Source organism: Harpia harpyja, chromosome 8 (genome assembly GCF_026419915.1).
Source record: "Harpia harpyja isolate bHarHar1 chromosome 8, bHarHar1 primary haplotype, whole genome shotgun sequence".
NCBI lineage: Eukaryota > Metazoa > Chordata > Aves > Accipitriformes > Accipitridae > Harpia > Harpia harpyja.
This window is the reverse complement of record NC_068947.1, coordinates 52,674,048-52,691,711: the sequence shown is the minus strand read 5'-3', so window position 1 is coordinate 52,691,711 and position 17,664 is coordinate 52,674,048. Positions and strand designations below refer to the sequence as shown.

Genomic DNA, 17,664 nt, shown 5'->3' with positions numbered 1-17,664 from the left:
ATATTTTAACTTCTGAAGAGGAACAGGCCCATTTTCAGAGCTCCTGAGTGCTTGGAAACCTGTAAAACCCAGTGGGAGATGCCTGTCCAAGAGCTGAATTTAGCCCAGCGTACTCAATATGGTTCACTGATGTAAGGGAGGAAGCAAAGACCAAGGAGCTGAGTCTGTAGATGTACCTCGGTTACTTCAAAGAGCAAATACTGAATGGTGGAAGAAGCATACTGCACTTCCTGATCAGGCAGCATGAAAGATGAAATTCACTTCTCTAAGGCCAAACTGCGATTACCTCTGCACACGAGGAGTCACCCGAGGAAAGAGGTGATGGAATTCGCACGGGCTACATGCTTTTGGAAGAGCCGACTTTGTGCTGTTGCCCATGTACACAAGCCATGCTTAAAATAGTGAAACGAACTTACCGAGTACATCAAAAAGGAGATGGTAAGTCACAAGGTAAGTGTTTTGCTGCCGTGTGCTATATGCTGCAGTGGGATATTGGAATATACTTGAGAAGACTTTTAAATATCATTAAAGGAGACAGACTTACAGATTATCTGACTGATGTGTGCAACACAATACCAAAAAAAAGGGTAATACAAGAAAAGGAAAAACAGTGATCGTCTCTTTGTTTTAGATTGCCGCATAAGAAAATTCTTTAAAACGTCAGTGCATTTAGAAAGAATGGTTCATAACCGCATGATTTTTTCCAGCTAGCGAGAACTTCAATTTGCTACCCCAACCGGTTAGTTTTCGGGGGGGATTTTTTTGCCCTTTCTCCCCCCCCCCCCCCCCCCCCCCCTCCCTCCCTCCGCCGGCCGCGGCAGGGAAGCCGCGCTGCCGGGAGAACATGCCGGCCCGCTCGGCCCAGTCAGCTGCCGGCTCCCCTCCTCGGGAGCCTCCTCTCCTCCCGCCGCCCCATGGAGAAGGGCTCGGGCTCCCCCCACCCCTCCTCTTCCTCCCGAGCCGCCCTTCCGCGGGGAGACGGCGGCAAAGGGCACCTCACAGCTGGCAGCGGGGCCGGGGCGGGAAGGAGGAGGAAGGGGATGGCGGTCCGGGGAGGGAGGGAAGGGCTCTTCGCCTCCGCCGCCCCTCGCCCGCCCCGGGGGAGGTGCCGCTGCCGCCGGGTCGCAGTGGGGAGCGGGAGCGGGTCGGGACGGCGATGGCGCGGACGCTCGTGGAGCTGTTTTACGATGTGGTGTCCCCTTACTCCTGGCTGGGGTTTGAGGTGAGGGAGGGAGGGGAGGCCGTTCCCGGGGCGGCCCGCCCTTCTCCGGCGGCGGGCTGAGGGGCCCGGGCGGTCGGAGCCTCCCGCTGCGGCCTGCTCTGCAGGAGGCGGCTGAAGGGCGGCTCGTCCCGCCCTGCGGCGGGCAGCGCCCTTCCCGCCCTGCTTCGGGGTTTTATTTTTATCTCCCCTGGGAGGGGTGCTTCGGTTCCTGCCTCAGGTTTGGAAAACCAGGGACGCTCAGGAAGCGTGTCTCGGCCAAAGGGCAGCGCGGCCCGGTGTATTTGGGAGTTATTGCGGAACGTTTTGCTTTTAACCAGTTTTGCTGTTTAACGAGTGCACGGGCCCACTCAGGAACTTGATCTTTTCCTTATTTACCCCTGCTTAGACTCGTGTAGTCGTAATACGAATGCAGTCCTTTCAGTTTTTCCGAGGTCTGAGTTCTCTGGCAGCCTCCAGAAAAGGCTTTGAGGACTACCACTAATGTAGCAGGAAAGGATTTATCTGCAGCGTTCATTTAATGCCTCCGCTTATCTCCTAGCTGCACACAGCTCTCTAGACATCTCCTCTGACTGCTAATCCATCGCTGCTTTTTTATGTTGCAGGTGCTCTGCCGGTACCGGCACATCTGGAATATTGATCTGCGCTTTCGTCCAGCTTTCCTTGGGGGCATAATGCAAGCAACTGGTAGGCAATACGGGGAGATTGCCTCTGGAGGGAAGTACCTTCTTCACCAGTAGGACACTAGTGGGCAAGCACTTAGTGAGCGTAGAGCCCACAGAGCCAGCTTTAAACTAGGTTTTGGCACCAGTAACAAATTAACTATAGGACTGTGGAGGTCAATAGTGACTGAGAAATCAGCTACAAGGAATTTCATACTGTTGCAATTACACGGCCACTGTTTGTGGCACATACAGTCTATGCCAAAGTTCATCAGTTCGAAAATATGATAATAATCATTTGACACGGCATGTTTTCCTAAAAGTTTTCTGTTGAGTTCAAACCAGAATTAATTTCTGGAACACTTGCAGTTTGTAATATGCATGAAGGATCCAAGTATGCCATAAAATAGTAATTGTGGCCTTATGAGAACAAATTAATCACTGAGACTTACAAGTCATAACTCATGAAATTAACAAGTCTCTACATTTGTCTACCCATGCGTTAGTAGTTGTTTAGCTTAAAAGTCATCTGTCTGAATCAGTATAAATCCCTGCTAGGGCATTTGTACCTTGGTTTAAAACTGATTCTGCTAACTTAAAGGCTTGACATGTGCAAAACCAAAATAAATCATGTTTAAATCCTAGCGTTGTATTTGGAAAAGCTGTGTATGTTTCAGTAAGCCAATATGAAATTTTACTCTTCCTTAGGCACATGTATGCATGAGGTCTAATTTGTCCAGTTCTGTTTTTTCTGGAGTTATTGTAATACAGCTGAAAATCTCAACAGAACTTTTTCCTGAAAGGTAACAAGCCCCCAGCAATGTTGCCAAAGCGCGCAGAATACATGGTGAAGGATGTAAAACGGATGGCAAAATACTACCAAGTGCCTGTACAAATTTCAAAAGATGACTTCCAACGTATTACTGGTACAAGTAAGTAAGAGGCTTAGCTTAGCTGGTATCTTTAAACTCTAGCACTTCTGGTTCAAGTTCTCCCTAACAGTAAAGGTGAAGATGCATTCCCTGTCCACAGCCTCTTCCTGTATTTGTGAGCAATATGAAGTCTGTGCATTTTTAACCATACAAGGAATTTCTAGACAAATATGGTTGTGAATGATATTAGCATGGAAGATACTGTGAATCAACATAAGCTTTATTGTTTGGGGACTGTTACAGAGAAGATCATACTGTTCTTAGGTAGCACTTGTGCAGACCATATCTGTTCCTGATCTGTGCCTTGTTTCAGTATGTTTCCCTGTCTCCCCACTAATTCCAGGCAGCCTTGGGGCCATGCGCTTTATCACAGCCATTGATATGACACAACCACAATACTTGGAACCCTTATCTAGGGAGTTCTGGATACGTTTTTGGTCACAGGTCAGTATTTTATGAAGCCAGCTGCTTGATTCTTTCTCTGTCACCCTTCCTGTCCCACTTTGTTCAAATGTGGAATTCAAGCAAGAGAAAGGAAATATCTTTTAATGAAAGGTCATAGCAGGAAACTTAAGGTCATAGTGGTTCAGGAGCCATTACAAGAAAAGAGCTAGCTTATAGTCAGCTTAATTTGCTGCCTTTTAGGTGTGTATGGTGAGTCCTATCGGCTGAGTGGATCAGTAGTTCGTATCAGAAAGCACTTAATACGTTCCTAGAGTAGGTGACTTAAAACTTTTTCTGAGGAAATTTCTCCAGCAACTAGTATTGGTTTTATTTCTATTTTCTTAGAAAACTTGCTTTCAAGTCCAGAGCTGAGCTTTTGTTCTTAAGTACTGACTTAACTTACTTTATTCTCTTACCAGCATGAAGATATCGGTCAGCCGGAGAATATGTTGGCTGTAAGTGTCTCCTTTTTGTTGGCGCTTCTGCATTTCTGATACAGATTCTTATTGATGGCTTGAGCCAGTAACAGACATGAAGACAGCTTAGTCAAATGATCACTTGGAGTTTTGAAAAATTTCAGCTAGAAAAAAGCGGATTTAATTTTCCAAGCAGCTCTGTTTGGAATGATTTTTTTTGTTTGTTTTTTGGTCATGCTCTGAATGACGCTCAACCAGAATCTCCTTTTTTGTTAAATCATGTGACGAGATACCCAGGATGGACAATGAATTATCTGTTAATGCTGTTTTATTAGCAGTAGTGAAAGTATGAACAGTGTCTCCAGAATGCATTGAGGTTTTGCTACTATATGAAATCTTCAGGTGAAGTGCAACACTTTGGGGAAGCTGACTTTCCTTGAAAGTGATGGAGCCAGGCTTTACCATGAAGTTCAGTGCTGTATTGCCCTTTTACATGCTTAGAAATTGTACTTTTTTGATGTATTTTCTTTTGCTGTTTAGATTTTATTACAGTAAAAGCTGTAATGGCATGTAAGTTAGTATACCATGAGATCCTCTTTAAGGGTTCTCATTTCTCCATTATTTTATTTTTTAAGTTCTTGGAATATGAAGAAAAGAGAGGAATTGTCCATGACTAGTTTCTCCTATCCAACATCCCTATTTGAAACCTGAAACTTGCAGTCTTGCTGTTTCCCCAGTCTAGTCCTTGCACTTCAGCTTCATCTTAGTGTACATTTTTTACCAGAATTTCAGCAAAGGTTTGCATTTTGCCTTTTCAAGAGGCAAGATTTGAAGGATTTAATTAAACTGTTGTGCGTTAACCCTGGTGGGCAGCTAAGCACCGCACAGGTTCTTGCTCACTTCCCCCCACTGCCCAGTGGGACAGGAGAAGAGGACAAGAAGAATAAAAGAAAGAAAACTTGTGGGTTGAGATAAAATTGCTTAATAAGCAAAGGAGAAGTGGAAGAAGAGAGAAAGAAAGCAAAGCAAGTGATGCAAAGACAATCACTCACCACCTCCCACGGATAGACTGATGCCTAGCCAGTTCCCAAGCAAAAGGTGGCTAACCTCCCTAAACGCCCTCCTCACTTCTTATGGCTGAGCATGAGGTTATACGTCATGGAGTATCTCTTCGGTTAGTTCGGTTCCTCTGCCTTGTTGTGTCCTCTCCCAATGTCTTGTGCACCTCCAGTCTGTTCACTGGTGGGGAGGGGAGAGTGAGAAACAGAAGGCCTTGGCACTGAGCAAACACCATTCAACAATAGCTAAAACATTAGTGTGTTATCAGTGTTGTTTTGGTCAGAGATCTAAAACACAGAACCGTAGGAGCTGCTGTGAAGAAATTTAACTCCATCCCAGCCAGGCCCAGTACATACATATATAGAGAAAGTCCTCACATTGTCTCTGAATCCGTCATTATTTAAGTAAAGATAAAGCCAAGGACATGCAGAACTTCAGAGAAACAAACTTCATACTCAGAAAGATCTCTGTGTAATTTAGTCGCTGGCGGTCTGTGAGTTTCCCCCGATATTCAGCAAGGCAGAGAGGTAGGCATCTCCTTGCTCGCTTGTGTCTGTCTTCATTCACCCCTGCAGCAAGTACTAGACTTCAGTCTCTTCTGGAAATATGCCACCCAAAGGTGAGTGAGGGGTCCCAACCCTTTCGTCTGAGTCTTTATAGGTGAATATATTTTACACATCAATTAGAAAAATGGAATGTTGTTTACTTGATACAGTTCCTTAATATTTTTTTACTACTTTCTTTAGTCAGCAGTAACTTTACATAAATTACTATAGAAGCAATGTATAGTCTGAATCCTGTTCCAGTCCACTTAAATACCCCTTCTGCCCTAAAATGGTGAGGACCAGATACTGTGTCTGTGTAAATATTGCAGTCTAAACACTGGCTACAAAGCATACACAGCATTTTGTTCTACTCCAGTGCTACGCTTCCTTATCTCCTGTTCAAGCAGTCAAAAAGAGTGCCTAATCTCCCTGATGTGGAAGTAGGAGAAGGTACAAAAAAATGTGGATGCTAAATGAAAAAGTGATTGAGAGAAAGAAAGAAAAAATCATTAACACCTGCAGTGCAGGATTACTGGTCTGTGTGCAATACTGTAAGTGTTTTTTAATTTTTTTTTTTAAAGAAAAAAGGGCATGTCATTCAGGTAGATGGCATGGAAGTTAACATCTTTTGTGAAATACTTTATTAAAATAGGTACTTGTAACGTCGATGTTACCCGATAAACATTGGACCTTTACCTTTGGCCACTTTATCTCATTCCTGTGTGGCAGAGGCACAGAGGAGGCTAAAAAGATACAGCAATAACACTAGCAACTGTTTGACCTCTGTGAGTTACAGTCTCTTTCATGCAGTATCACATATAGATCCTGTGTGGCCACATTTATCATGCAAACTGGTTTTTGTCTTCGTAGGCTTGTACAGTAAGATTTTCAGAACAAAAAATTTTTTTTTGGTAAGTTATCTGATAAGTCATTGGATCAGAGGTTAAACTTAGTATTTATCTTTTTTTTTTTTTTTTCCCATTTCTTTTTTTTTTATCTCTTTAGGAACTCCTGAAAAAAAGTGTAGATGTGGGGCTTGGAAGTTTATCCCTTCTACTTTCTATCTGAGAGTTGATAAATGGTGAATGGGTTGGGAATGCAGCAAGACAGTTGTGCAAGAAGTGCTTCAAGGGTATTTTGTAATTTTTTTGATAATAGACCTTGGGTGATGATACTGAAGGTTAAATTAATTAGACTACAGTAGGAAATAGAATATTTAGTATTAGAGTACTCTTAATTATATCATCTTTTCTTAGGTTGCTGGACAGGCTGGGCTATCATCAGAGCTTTCCCAGAAGCTAATTGAAATGATTTCATCCCCTGCAGTGAAGAACCGACTGAAAGAGACAACAGAGGAAGCAATAAAATATGGGGTGAGATGCTTCCAGTGCATTTGGCATCGCAGCTATGCATTCCTTCCCTATTAAGAATACTGGGAAGCAAGGAACAATGAAGGTGATGATTAGAAAGATGTATAGACCATCTCTCTTAGGTAGTCTTTGCTTTTTGAACACGTGAAAGCTAACTCACTGTTGATGGTAGTTTATCTCATTGTTGTCTGGGAAACCAAGGTTGACCCATTCAGCTCATTCCAGCTGGACAGCAAAGATGGGGAGCTACAGGACCAGTACTAAGAGATACCATTTATCGCTACCTGACATAAAACTGAGGATTTATGGAGTTGCTTTTTTTGCTCCTTCAAATGGGGCACACAGGCTCTGGAGACTCCCCTACTTTCTGATGGCTCCATTAGACTCATCTTTAAGAATGAAGAAGGTGAAAAGAAGGGGAGGAAAAAAAGTCCAAGTTACTGCTTTTTATTCCTGAAGATTGATCATGTGTCTGCAAAAATTTGTCATTGTAACATTCTCTGTTTCATCTCCATGCTGTCAATAGGCATTTGGGATGCCTGCTGTTGTGGCACATTTTAATGGAGAACCTCATCTCTTTTTTGGCTCTGATCGTTTAGAGCTCTTAGGAAGTGTTATAGGTGAGTGTACCTAATAACATCACTTTTGGTTTCATACTTTCACCCTCTTGTAATGAAATACGTAATACAGCTAAATAAAACACTCCTAAAGTCTTGCAAATATTAATGTTGGCTGTCCTTCTCATGGATGAAACTGCTGACCGGAATGTGTCTCAGTACAGTTAAGAGTGACCACAGGTGTAGCCCTTTCCCAGACAAGAAGTAACTTGAGTTCATCCTCTCTTGGTATGTTTCAAAGCTTTGTGCTCCACATGCCATTCTCAAATTACTACTGAAACTCTTTAGTTTTCCAAATGTTCATATTTAACCTTTTGGTACTGGGCATTAGGTCTTGGCTAAGATTAAGACTATGGCTGATACTGCTTTTTTTTTTTTTGTAGTTTTAACATTTTCATTTTATATCTCTTCCTTCTTAATGTGCTTTTTATTATCACAGCTCCCCAATCCATAACTTGTAATTGCCTAACTACGCAACTTTTTAACAGATATTCATATATTGACCATCCTTCTTTTCATTTTTCCATTAATAGAATATGAACTTTAAATTTTTGAAGATAATTGGAATAGGTTGTGATAACTAATAGAACTCAGTCACCTGCTTTTACATGAGTTAGAGGGCATTTGACTATTGATCTCAAGATTTGGCTCTTGAGAGAGTTTGTCACTAGAAAGAGTGATGTCCAGAATTAGCTCTGATGCTTTTGTTGAAAAATTTCAGCAGAAAATCTTAATGTAAATTAAAATTAGTCATAGGCTTAAACAGAAGGGGGGTTTTTTTGAGGTTTATTTTCTTTTCTGGATGGGTTTCTGATTCTATAACAACATTCTTGATGAAAGTGAGAGTGAGGAAGATGAATGCCCAACACCCACTACAATAGTCACTAATCCTAATTGGAATGTTATGGCCTGATTTCTAGTCTCAACTCCAAGGACTTCAACAGGTTTTCCTTTTGTTTCTCTGACTCCCCAGCCTTCCAACCTTTTTTTCTTCCTTAGCCCCAGCCCCTCAAATAAGGAGTCCTAAAAAGAATTGGCTTCACCCTCATGTGGAGTGTCCCAGACCTGCAGAATCTCTCATCTGTGACAGAAGAAAATAATTCTGTACAGCTTCAGTTGTGACTAGACAGTGAAGGATTTACGGAGCTGGCTGAAGCATGCCAAACAAGATAGAAATCTGTATTCCATCATCAGTAGTTGCCCTTCAAAAGAGGCATAGGAACAGTCATCCTACTGCAGAAATGTGACTGGCCAATCACTTCTATGTATTAAATTTTAACTTTCTCTTTTGTGCTGGTTTGTCTTACAGGTGAAAAATGGCTGGGACCAGTTCCATCAGTTCCAAGCCCCAAGATGTGAAAAGTCCTGGGGAAATGTATGGGAATGAAAATATATATGTACATGGTTAATCTTCACTGATCATCTGAATGTACCCAATTTTATGGAGAGCGCGCTTTCTTATCCTTAACAGCTAACTTTACAGCTCAGTCTCATCTCTGATTACGAAGTTCAAGGTTTGCCAGTATTACCAGCCTGGTGAGGTCTTTACTAACACAAATGCACTTTTTTTCTTTCAACAGATCAATGATTAACATGAAAGATTAAACATAAAATACTTAACTTCTTGCAGATTAAACACTCTTCTTTCCTGATTAGTTCTCTTTCTCTTACACTAAAAGCACGAGGATTAAATTGTTGGTATGGGACTGAGATCTCTGGATTTCTCCCTAAAAGTGTAAGGATTAAATTGCTATGGGATTGCAGTCTCTGGATTTCTCGTATCTTCCTGCTTGTCCTTTAGAAACACATACACATACAGCCTAAGAGAAGCTGGCCACATTCTCCTTTTATTTTACATCCAAGGTACTACACAGACACTAGAAGCACAGGACAAGGTATTCACACTTCCCTTTACTCTGCAATATGGCAATTGGAGGGGACACGAGAAAGAAGAGTGGAAGAGAGAGGGACAGTTCAAGCCCAAAGAAAGATTATAGGGAACTAATCAAGTAGTTCGGAAGGAACCGTCCCCCTCGCAGACAGTATTTTATACACATTGCTCTGCAGTGACTGACATTTGAGACTCCCCCACACACATGCATTCTCAGGCACCCAACCCCAGACCTTGCAGGGGTTTTTAATCAATAATTTACAGTAATGGCTTCGGAGGACAGTGGTGAATACCATGTAAGGTTAGTTGGTAACTGAACCAGACTGTGGTTTGCTTCCTCAAGGATGGCCTAATTACTGCTTGTCCAAAGGTGATTTGCATATGGCTAAGAGGGACTTCCCATCATATAGTCTACAGCGAGAAAGATGGGCAAACAATAAAAATAAGAAAATGCACACTGAAATAGTTTGAACCTGGCCCTGTATTGGCTGGAGTAACACGCTCAAATTAATTTGATTTGTATGAGGCTTGATTTCTCAACAATTCCTGGCCGTCTCTGATGCATCACTGAAGGAAGCAGAAGAACTAGCAGCAGCTGGGATTCCATTTTTTGTGTCTTTCTGAACTTTAAGGTAAAGCATATTCATGCTTGGTCACTTGAACAGCAAATCCTGGAACAAAGCATCAGAAAAAATACCTGTATCTTTCACATTCTTACAGCTGTAAGTGGTGTGGGAGTATCATTTGTTCCCCCATCCACAATTTTTCCTTCTTACACCTCTTTCAGCTCTTCAGGAAATATCCTATAATTTGAGATCTCCTTCCTCCTTTCCACCAGTGTACCCATTAGTCGTTGGCAAATTCAGCCTGGAATTTAAGGAAATCTTTGTGAGATATAAGAGGCTACATTCATTTAGGAGTTACAATGACAGGGAAGTATCATGTATTTGGATGCCATAGGTTTCTTTGAGTCCCTTGAAGCCATGTTAAGGAAATTTTTTACCATTTCCGCCCCCTGAAATTTGCTAGTCTCCAATCTGTGCTATCAAACTGATGGAGGTGGTGATAAAAATGGAATGACTGAAACATCACTTTAATCCAGATCACCCCAGTGGCCTGGGGCCAGTGCTGTGTCAGAAATGGGTAAAATGCACTTTTGTAGAGGTAATGAACTCTGGTGGGAAGGTGGGGAGAATGCAAGGAAAATCTTGAAATAATCTCATGGTGAAAGCCAGGGTCTCATGAAACTTTGTCCTTTGAACCAGCTTGACTGGAAAGAAAAAAAAAAAAAGCGCCTTTGTGACAGAATGTTGTTGATTTGGCAGATGGACCAAATGAGATGGATCTTACAAACTGCTATGTATTTCCCAAATGATCTTAAAGGCCCTTAGACCTACTTGAAATCACTGGAAATGAAATGCTCAAAGCATTAGGTACTTAAACACTACTGAGATAGATAAGGAAAAATCCAAACTCAGGATTCCTGCCATTGCTTATTGCCTGTGATAACCACTAGTAAGTGGTTACAGCCTTTGCATTTTTATCGGTGACTATGCATACTGTTCCAATTCTGACTGTATACCTACTTTGAGCAAAATTTGCCTGCTTGGGAGCAGAGCTTTGAGGACATTCTGCCTCTTGTTTAGGCAACCTTGCTCCTGTGTTACAGAGACCTGACCATGAGCACAAGCTCTTGGCAGACGCTCTGGTGATTACCCCAGTAAACACTGGCTGGCAGCTACACTGTCATTCTCAGTACTTACCTTTGGCATAGCATGCATTTAGGTAGCCTCACTGCTGAGTACCAGCTTTCCCTGGCTTCCCTTTATGATCCGCTCTCTGTACATGTCAGTCTGCTGCCACACCAACAGCCACCACTGCATGGCGTTGACCTGTTTATCTGAATGTCATCAGGTGGCCGGGCAGCTAAAAGCTGAGCACTGAAAAAACATTGAGGAGCTGAACCGCTGTCTTTTTACCAGGCGCAGAGGTAGATGCTAACAGTAGTAAGAACTGACAGCTGTTTAGGAATGGCTGCAATAATTTTCTTCCATAAAGGTGATACTTATACTTAGCTATACACCAAACGAGTTCTTGAGAGCCTCGCATCCACAGCACTTTCAAGGCAGCATGCTGTTTAGCTATCAAGCCAGAGAAGATATGGGGCAAGGAAAGGGACTTTGAGCCAGAAGAGAGACTCTCAGTGATGCAGGCAAAACTGGACTACGAGCTCTAGGGAACAAACTTGGAGTTGTGTTCCCCTTTGCTCTATTACAGACCTCACCAGGAGATCCGGTCCCACTTCCCCTGTCTGGAAAAGCTGTGAAACTGGCATGGAGAAGTAGGTCCCGCCAATGCTAGGCTGAAAGCAAACAAGCAAGTGTAGAGATAGGCACAAAGTCACAAAATGAGCAAAAGAAAATGGTTCAGTAAAATAATGAAACCATAGGAAGCAGAGCATAGGTGCAGAGAGAGCTTGGCTGCATCTGAGGAAAGGAAACCAAACAATGAAAGAAAAAGAAGAGAATAAAACTGAGCATAGATTAGGGCAGAGAGAGGTGTCTCAATGGAAAATGCTGTTCCCTGAGAGGGAGTGAGCAACCAAGAAAGTCAGAGCTTAGGTAGATTAAACAGGCCAGAGTCGGCTGGCCAGGGAAGATCCTTCAGGGAAGCAGGTACAGGATTGACTCTATTTACTGTGAAGCTGTACAGTACTTGCTGCCCTCTTTCAGCGAGGCCAGGGATGGCCCAGGGGCCTGTCCCCAGCCTGAACCAGGGGCCGGTGGCACTTCTCCATGTCCGTTACCTGCGCTCCTCACCCAGTATACACCGAGGCAGTCCTCCAGCGGTGACCTCACACGCAGCACAAAATGGAGGCCTGCAGAACAAGGCAGTTCTTTAACCTTCCCCTGCAAGCACCTTACTGTCCTTTCAACCCTCAGCAAGCAAAACCACCTAAATTAAATCTCTCTTTTTTGTCCCATCCTTATCTCTGTGCAAGTGAAAAGGAAACATTTCATTAAAGCACTTACTGGATTTTGGTGCTGAGCATCTGCTTTGCTGCCTTTTCCTTTTCCAGTGGAGCCAGCAACACTGCTGGAAGGAAGCAACCTGCTTCCTAGAAGGGAACCAAGCACAGAACAATAAAGAAATAATCAAGAGGGTATCCCAGGAGCTGCACACATAGCTGGTTTTACCCCAAACTTTTCACAGATCTGTGGCTCATCCACAGGGAAGAGTGAAAGGAATGTATCTACACCCAACTTGACTAATGTTACTTTGACCTACTTCTCATTCCAGCTTGAAACACAAGGAAAGTGACTACTTGGCTTTCATTTCATTCCAAAAAATCATTGACCACTGGTTCCAGACTGTATTTCAATGCCATAGCTGTTCTGGCTAAAGCAGCTAATGTCTATAGCTATCTAATGAGTAATGAAGGCATTCTCCAACCTTCCCAAATGTTTCCATCAGTCCCGTTTTGAATTTCTGTATCAGTCTACTGTTATACACAAAAAATAACTTAAAATAATACAGCAGGTTCCAGTAGGTGACAGCATCATGCAGTCAAGCTAAGAAATGCCATTACTGAATACATCTGTGCAACCTGAATGCCTTAGCCTTAAGAATACACTTTGTGAAGCAGAGTCTAATCTTACGCTCTCATAGTGTTTCTCTTCCTTCTTCTCCTCCCTCTGCCCCCCCCCTTAAGATTCCTACATCTGACCTCAGGGTTTAAGGAATTTGCCTATCATCACATATCAACACCCTGGCAAAACCAGGGATGAAATACTTTGCAAAATTCACAAACTTAGAACATTCTTTTGCTTTCTGTAATCATCTTATAGTCACCATACACATGTGACAAGAAACAAGTATGATGTCTTTAACATAACAGCTCTCTTTCTTACACCATTCTAATTTATTCTTAGGTGACCCTCCATCCTATGCACTAAGGATTATTAAATATTGTAATTTCATAAATAGTATAGTTTCTGGGAGTTTGTGCATTGCTCTATTGCAACAGTAAATCTGTATTATAAGTCTTTTCTTTGAATCAGAGGAAAATGGAAAACGTTTGAGTTAAAGAGTTGGTATCACGTGGAATGTGCTAAGGGGGAAGAAGGAGCAGACAAATTACTGTGATGGCTTACCTATCCGCCATTCAATCAGGGAAGTTAAGCAAGCTGTAAAATTCAGCAAATGAGGGATTCCTGCAATAAGATGGTAAGCCAAGATGTTCTTCACAGGAACGTTTTTTTCTTTTGAACTATACATAATCATACCAATATTTTCTAGGGAACACGTGAGATGCAATTGGGCTTCAGCAGTTTTTCAAAGGTAGACTATGCCCTTTCCCAATTTCATGATGTAATTTAAAACTCTGAGGTTTAAAAACAAAATTGGTAAATCACTGCTATTTGTTGCTAAACTGTGGCTTTAAACAACATGAATTTGCAGTACCAAGGTTCTTCTCCATTTGGTGTATGTCCCAGCTCCAGTACTTTGAAATTTAGTTATGTTGTATGTTTGTAGGTAGTGACTAATAGACCGAGTAACTGAATAAAAACACATCTAAAACAACTATGCATATTAATTAACCTAGACGTGTCTTAAAGAACGCATTAAGGAGGGTTATAGCTGAATTTATATCCTGGCCTTGAGGCTAGGGTGAAAGTCACCTCTGCCTCATGTGATATGCACTGGCATATGAAACATGTTGGTGCTTTAAAGCCAACTCCAAAAATAGCAGTTTTGGCAGTGGTAGTTCTCTCTGTCTTTATCTAGCTCTGGTAGCATAATGACCACAGACTGTGGCCATTTTTTTTTCTTGTTTGCAACTTTGCTCTCTCAATCCAAATGGCAAATTGGAGAACCCAAGAATGAGTTCACAGGTTAGGAATCCTAGAATCATTCAGCGTAAGATTCAGACTTACAGTGGGCATCCAAAATGTCTTAAGGTTTCTTCATAAAAAATCAGTTCAGTCTGATTTTACACAGTACATTAACTGTGGCTGAATAGTTATTGTATAGCTCACTAAAGGGCAAAACTAAAACACCCGGATGCCTCTCTGTGTCCCAAGGTGTTTTCTTTGCTTTCAGATTAGCTTAACTCTGGCATTTCTTCAGTTTACTATGCTTGGTTATGGATAATTACAGTTCTTCCCTGTTGCATAGATTAACCTAAATTATCAATGTTCATTTAAATGTAATTTTGTCTAGGAATATTAACATGTATTGGCACACTTGATCTTTTGGTAATTAGTATTCTATCAGGACTGGCTATAGCACATAAATAGAAATTTTTTTAATATTTGCAAAAATCAAAATAAATATATGATTCCTGGGGTTTTTTTCCTAAAATTTTTAGCACAACAAATTGCTTTAATCCTATCTTTTCTAGCTCAAGAACTGTCAGAATTTCTAGAAAATAAAATTTCAAAAACTTTGAAATTCCTAAGGACAAGATTTCACTTTGTGCTTAGAAAAATGCAGGCTCAACTCTGCTACCTCATGTACCTCACACACACACCCTCCCCCCCTTTTATTTCCTTCCTCTCTGCCCCTTCATCTATTACTGCAAACACATTCTAAATGGTGTGGATGGTGACATCATCAGGCTTTCTTACTGCAACCAGCAATGGCACTCAAGACTACATCTCTACAGTCTCCTGATTAGGTGAGTTGATTTCAGCTAGTCAGAAAAGTATCCACTATGTTTATTCCTTTCAACCATGGCTCTCCTGGCATAAATCAGAAGTCCATATACAAACCTGCATGTTTGTTGTGTACCTTTATGTACTTTTTTTTTAAAAAAAATCTCTGCACTAAAGATATAAGAGTAGATACGGTACAGCAAAAAATCACCACCCTTGCAGGATGCAGCTGTCTTTCTTACCATGCCAAGGTACTGAGAAACCACAGTGAAAATTTTGCAGTGTCAGTATCAGATCACTGCCATTAACAACGGAGTGTACAAAACCTAAAAATTATGTTGAACCTTACATCGCGTTCTCTGTAATGATTATTCTCAGTGGTGTATATTAATGATGTATACACCTGTGGGAAAATAAGGAGTCAGCAGATAGGGAAACTATCTGGGAAGAGCAGCAGAGGCCACTGGAAAGCATCCCTACTTCCAATATCCATAATAAAAGGGGAACAGGCAGGCTGAATAACCTAGCACTCTGCTACTGGAGAGTACATTGAGTCAGCAGCTTTCCTCAAGGTGGCAAGCTGGGAGCTCAGAGCAAGCTGGGCCTGTACTATGAACCTGGCACTTGGATCTGGATCTGAACTTTCACAGCTCAGCTACAGCTCTAGGATCCAGTGGGATTTTCTGGCAAGAAGAAGAATGGAGGAAGGAAAATGTAGCACAAGTGAGTAGAGGGGTAAAAGGAGAGAGAACCTAAGCCAATATAATAAAAGTTTATAGTGGATCACTTCCACTGGGCTTTATGTGAATCAGGTAGATAGGAGTGATAAGTGGATTTGTGGAAAGATCACACTTGGATTAAACTATGGGCCGTGGCAGAGGAGGCGTAACAGTACTGTTAAAAACAGCACTGCAGTACGTCTGTGCCTGGGAGTGCTCTCGGAGAAATGGAGGGCAAGGGGAACTGCAGTTACCCACAAGGTCAAAAGGATTGTGAAATCTTCTACTTGATGACAAGACAATTTCTGACACTCAAGCAAAACAAACTAGTTTGCATTTACACTAATGTTCTGCTCCCATTAGTATTTCATATCACAAGTAAACACAAGCTGTTTGTTCACTTCTGACAGGGAATCATCTTTCACACCTGCTTGGTCTCAGTGTGGTGCCACAAAGGCAAGAGAAGTGAATAAAGCTCAAACATTTGTGAGGGGAGCTGTAGCCTGCTCAGGATAATCCCAGACCCGTGGAAACGGTAGCCTGGACAATGCCATGGTGATACACTGAAAACCCTCATACTACCAGGCACAAAGCAGCTATTGCCTTTTATGGTGTCATTTCCAGATCCCTTCAAAAAGAGACAGTTTCATAGTGTTGGGCCTCCTGGCCTTACAGTATTTATTTATCACTCTTGCTCTGAGCTGATGACACTGAACTCTTTTTTCCCAGCCTTCAACACAAGGATCTACAGAAGCTCATTCCTATCTTCTGCCTCTCAATAGCAGCTCATTAGCTGTCTTCTGCTGTGAAGGCTTCTGACATGTAGCACCCCACTTCCTAATTACACCATACAGCATGGCTCTTGTCTTCCTCTGCATGATCAATAACTCCACTTGTTTTCCCTGTTCTTCCAGAATTTCAGTACCAGCCCTTTGGGTTCTCTTGTGCCTCTAAGTACACAAGCACTCATGCTGTGAGTTGTTCTGCAGAAGTGGAGAAATCTTACAGAGCATCTCACAGAACAGAGGTCTCTGCAGAACATCTCACAGTATCACATCTTCGTTGCTGTTGCTAAGATACAGGCAATTTTAAGCAGGGATCTGATGGCCGCTTGGTATCTCAGACAGGGCTGCTGCAGAGATTGAGACACCTAACTCTGTCTTCAAAGCAAATTGGCTTCACTTTCTGACCCTTGTAATCTTTTTCAACAATCCCTTTTCACATAATTCCTATAAAGATTTCAGTGTTCCTGCCAACCCTCTTCCTTGCCATCCACATAATCCCTAGTATCTCTTACCATCTCAACCTGCCCTATTCCAGAATCTTTTAGCAACAAATGTTAAGTTTTGCCTTCCACAGTTCCTAATGACCTCCCAATCTCGGAAGTTTAGTGCTTTCAATCATATTTCTGAAAATCTTACACAGTCCCTTCAGCCTCATTCCCAGAAACAGACTGAAACTGATTTAAATTTTCCATAATTTTAGCTTTAGGCTGATGCTTAACAAGAAATGCTTCAATCCAAACCAGTTCATTTTAACAAAGGGAAACGCAACTGCAAACGGGGTCTGAGATCAGGGCAGCTGATACGACCTCAGCAACAGATACTGCAATAGTTCTTCCTGCTGTGGAACTAAATAGAACTTCTAATGACTATAAATCATCTCTGCACTGTGAATGGATCCAAGCTGACTTTAATTAACTACTTCAACTTTAATCAAGTACTACACAAAGAGCCCAGCCTTAACAGTCAAAGAGCTCAGTGCAGGTTAGCTACCCGATTACCACCTTCTCAGGAGCATACTGCTTTGTTCAGGAAGCGCTGTTTGTGTAATTCCCGTATCCAAACTATCTAGTTTATAAAAAGGTATGGGCACTGCATTCAGAAAAGCAACCACTGAGATACATGCTCTCCACAGAAAGACATAAACACATTAATTCTTTGCAATCTAATTTAACTCCTTCTGCAGTATGTACATCACTATTTATTCATGCTACTGAAACACACTTCCCCTCCCATTCTCTCCCCGTTAAAGTTTGCATGCTAGCTCCTCTCCCCATTTCTCTGAGCCTATCATCTACCTATGCTTCTCAAATCTTAAGTATAGCATACAAAAGATTTTGCCAAATGAATG

At 42.0% G+C, this 17,664-nt stretch overlaps 2 protein-coding genes across 16 annotated transcripts in view; one reads left to right on the top strand and one right to left on the bottom strand.

Moving 5' to 3' along the window:
• The first annotated feature begins 1,087 nt into the window (after window positions 1-1,087).
• Window positions 1,088-8,916, top strand: GSTK1 (glutathione S-transferase kappa 1). The gene is made up of 8 exons (XM_052793954.1): window positions 1,088-1,222; window positions 1,825-1,906; window positions 2,685-2,813; window positions 3,157-3,257; window positions 3,677-3,712; window positions 6,534-6,650; window positions 7,174-7,267; window positions 8,574-8,916. Exons 1-8 carry the CDS (start codon window positions 1,157-1,159, stop codon window positions 8,621-8,623), a joined length of 675 nt encoding a protein of 224 aa, XP_052649914.1. The 5' UTR covers window positions 1,088-1,156; the 3' UTR covers window positions 8,624-8,916.
• Window positions 8,917-9,090: 174 nt separating this feature from the next.
• The window catches only part of LOC128144737 (rap1 GTPase-activating protein 1-like), a 48,237-nt gene continuing 39,663 nt past the window's right edge, over window positions 9,091-17,664 (bottom strand). For 10 of the 15 annotated variants that reach the window (XM_052793943.1, XM_052793942.1, XM_052793953.1 and 7 more), the window contains 3 exons: window positions 12,188-12,273; window positions 11,962-12,033; window positions 9,091-9,826 (listed from right to left, as the gene is read on the bottom strand). In XM_052793943.1, coding sequence (XP_052649903.1) covers window positions 12,010-12,033; window positions 12,188-12,273 — 110 coding nt within the window. In that variant the 3' untranslated portion in view covers window positions 9,091-9,826; window positions 11,962-12,009. The other 5 variants (XR_008236179.1, XR_008236180.1, XM_052793939.1 and 2 more) reach the window with 5 other exon arrangements.

What these genes read in the sequence shown, in the direction of transcription:
- GSTK1 (XM_052793954.1), top strand. Translation starts at nt 1,157, where the DNA reads ATGGCGCGGACGCTCGTGGAGCTGTTTTACGATGTGGTGTCCCCTTAC. An exon ending in AGGAAGCAATAAAATATGGG is followed by an intron (nt 6,651 to 7,173) that starts GTGAGATGCTTC and finishes TGCTGTCAATAG; the next exon opens with GCATTTGGGATGCCTGCTGT. An exon ending in GCTCTTAGGAAGTGTTATAG is followed by an intron (nt 7,268 to 8,573) that starts GTGAGTGTACCT and finishes TTTGTCTTACAG; the next exon opens with GTGAAAAATGGCTGGGACCA.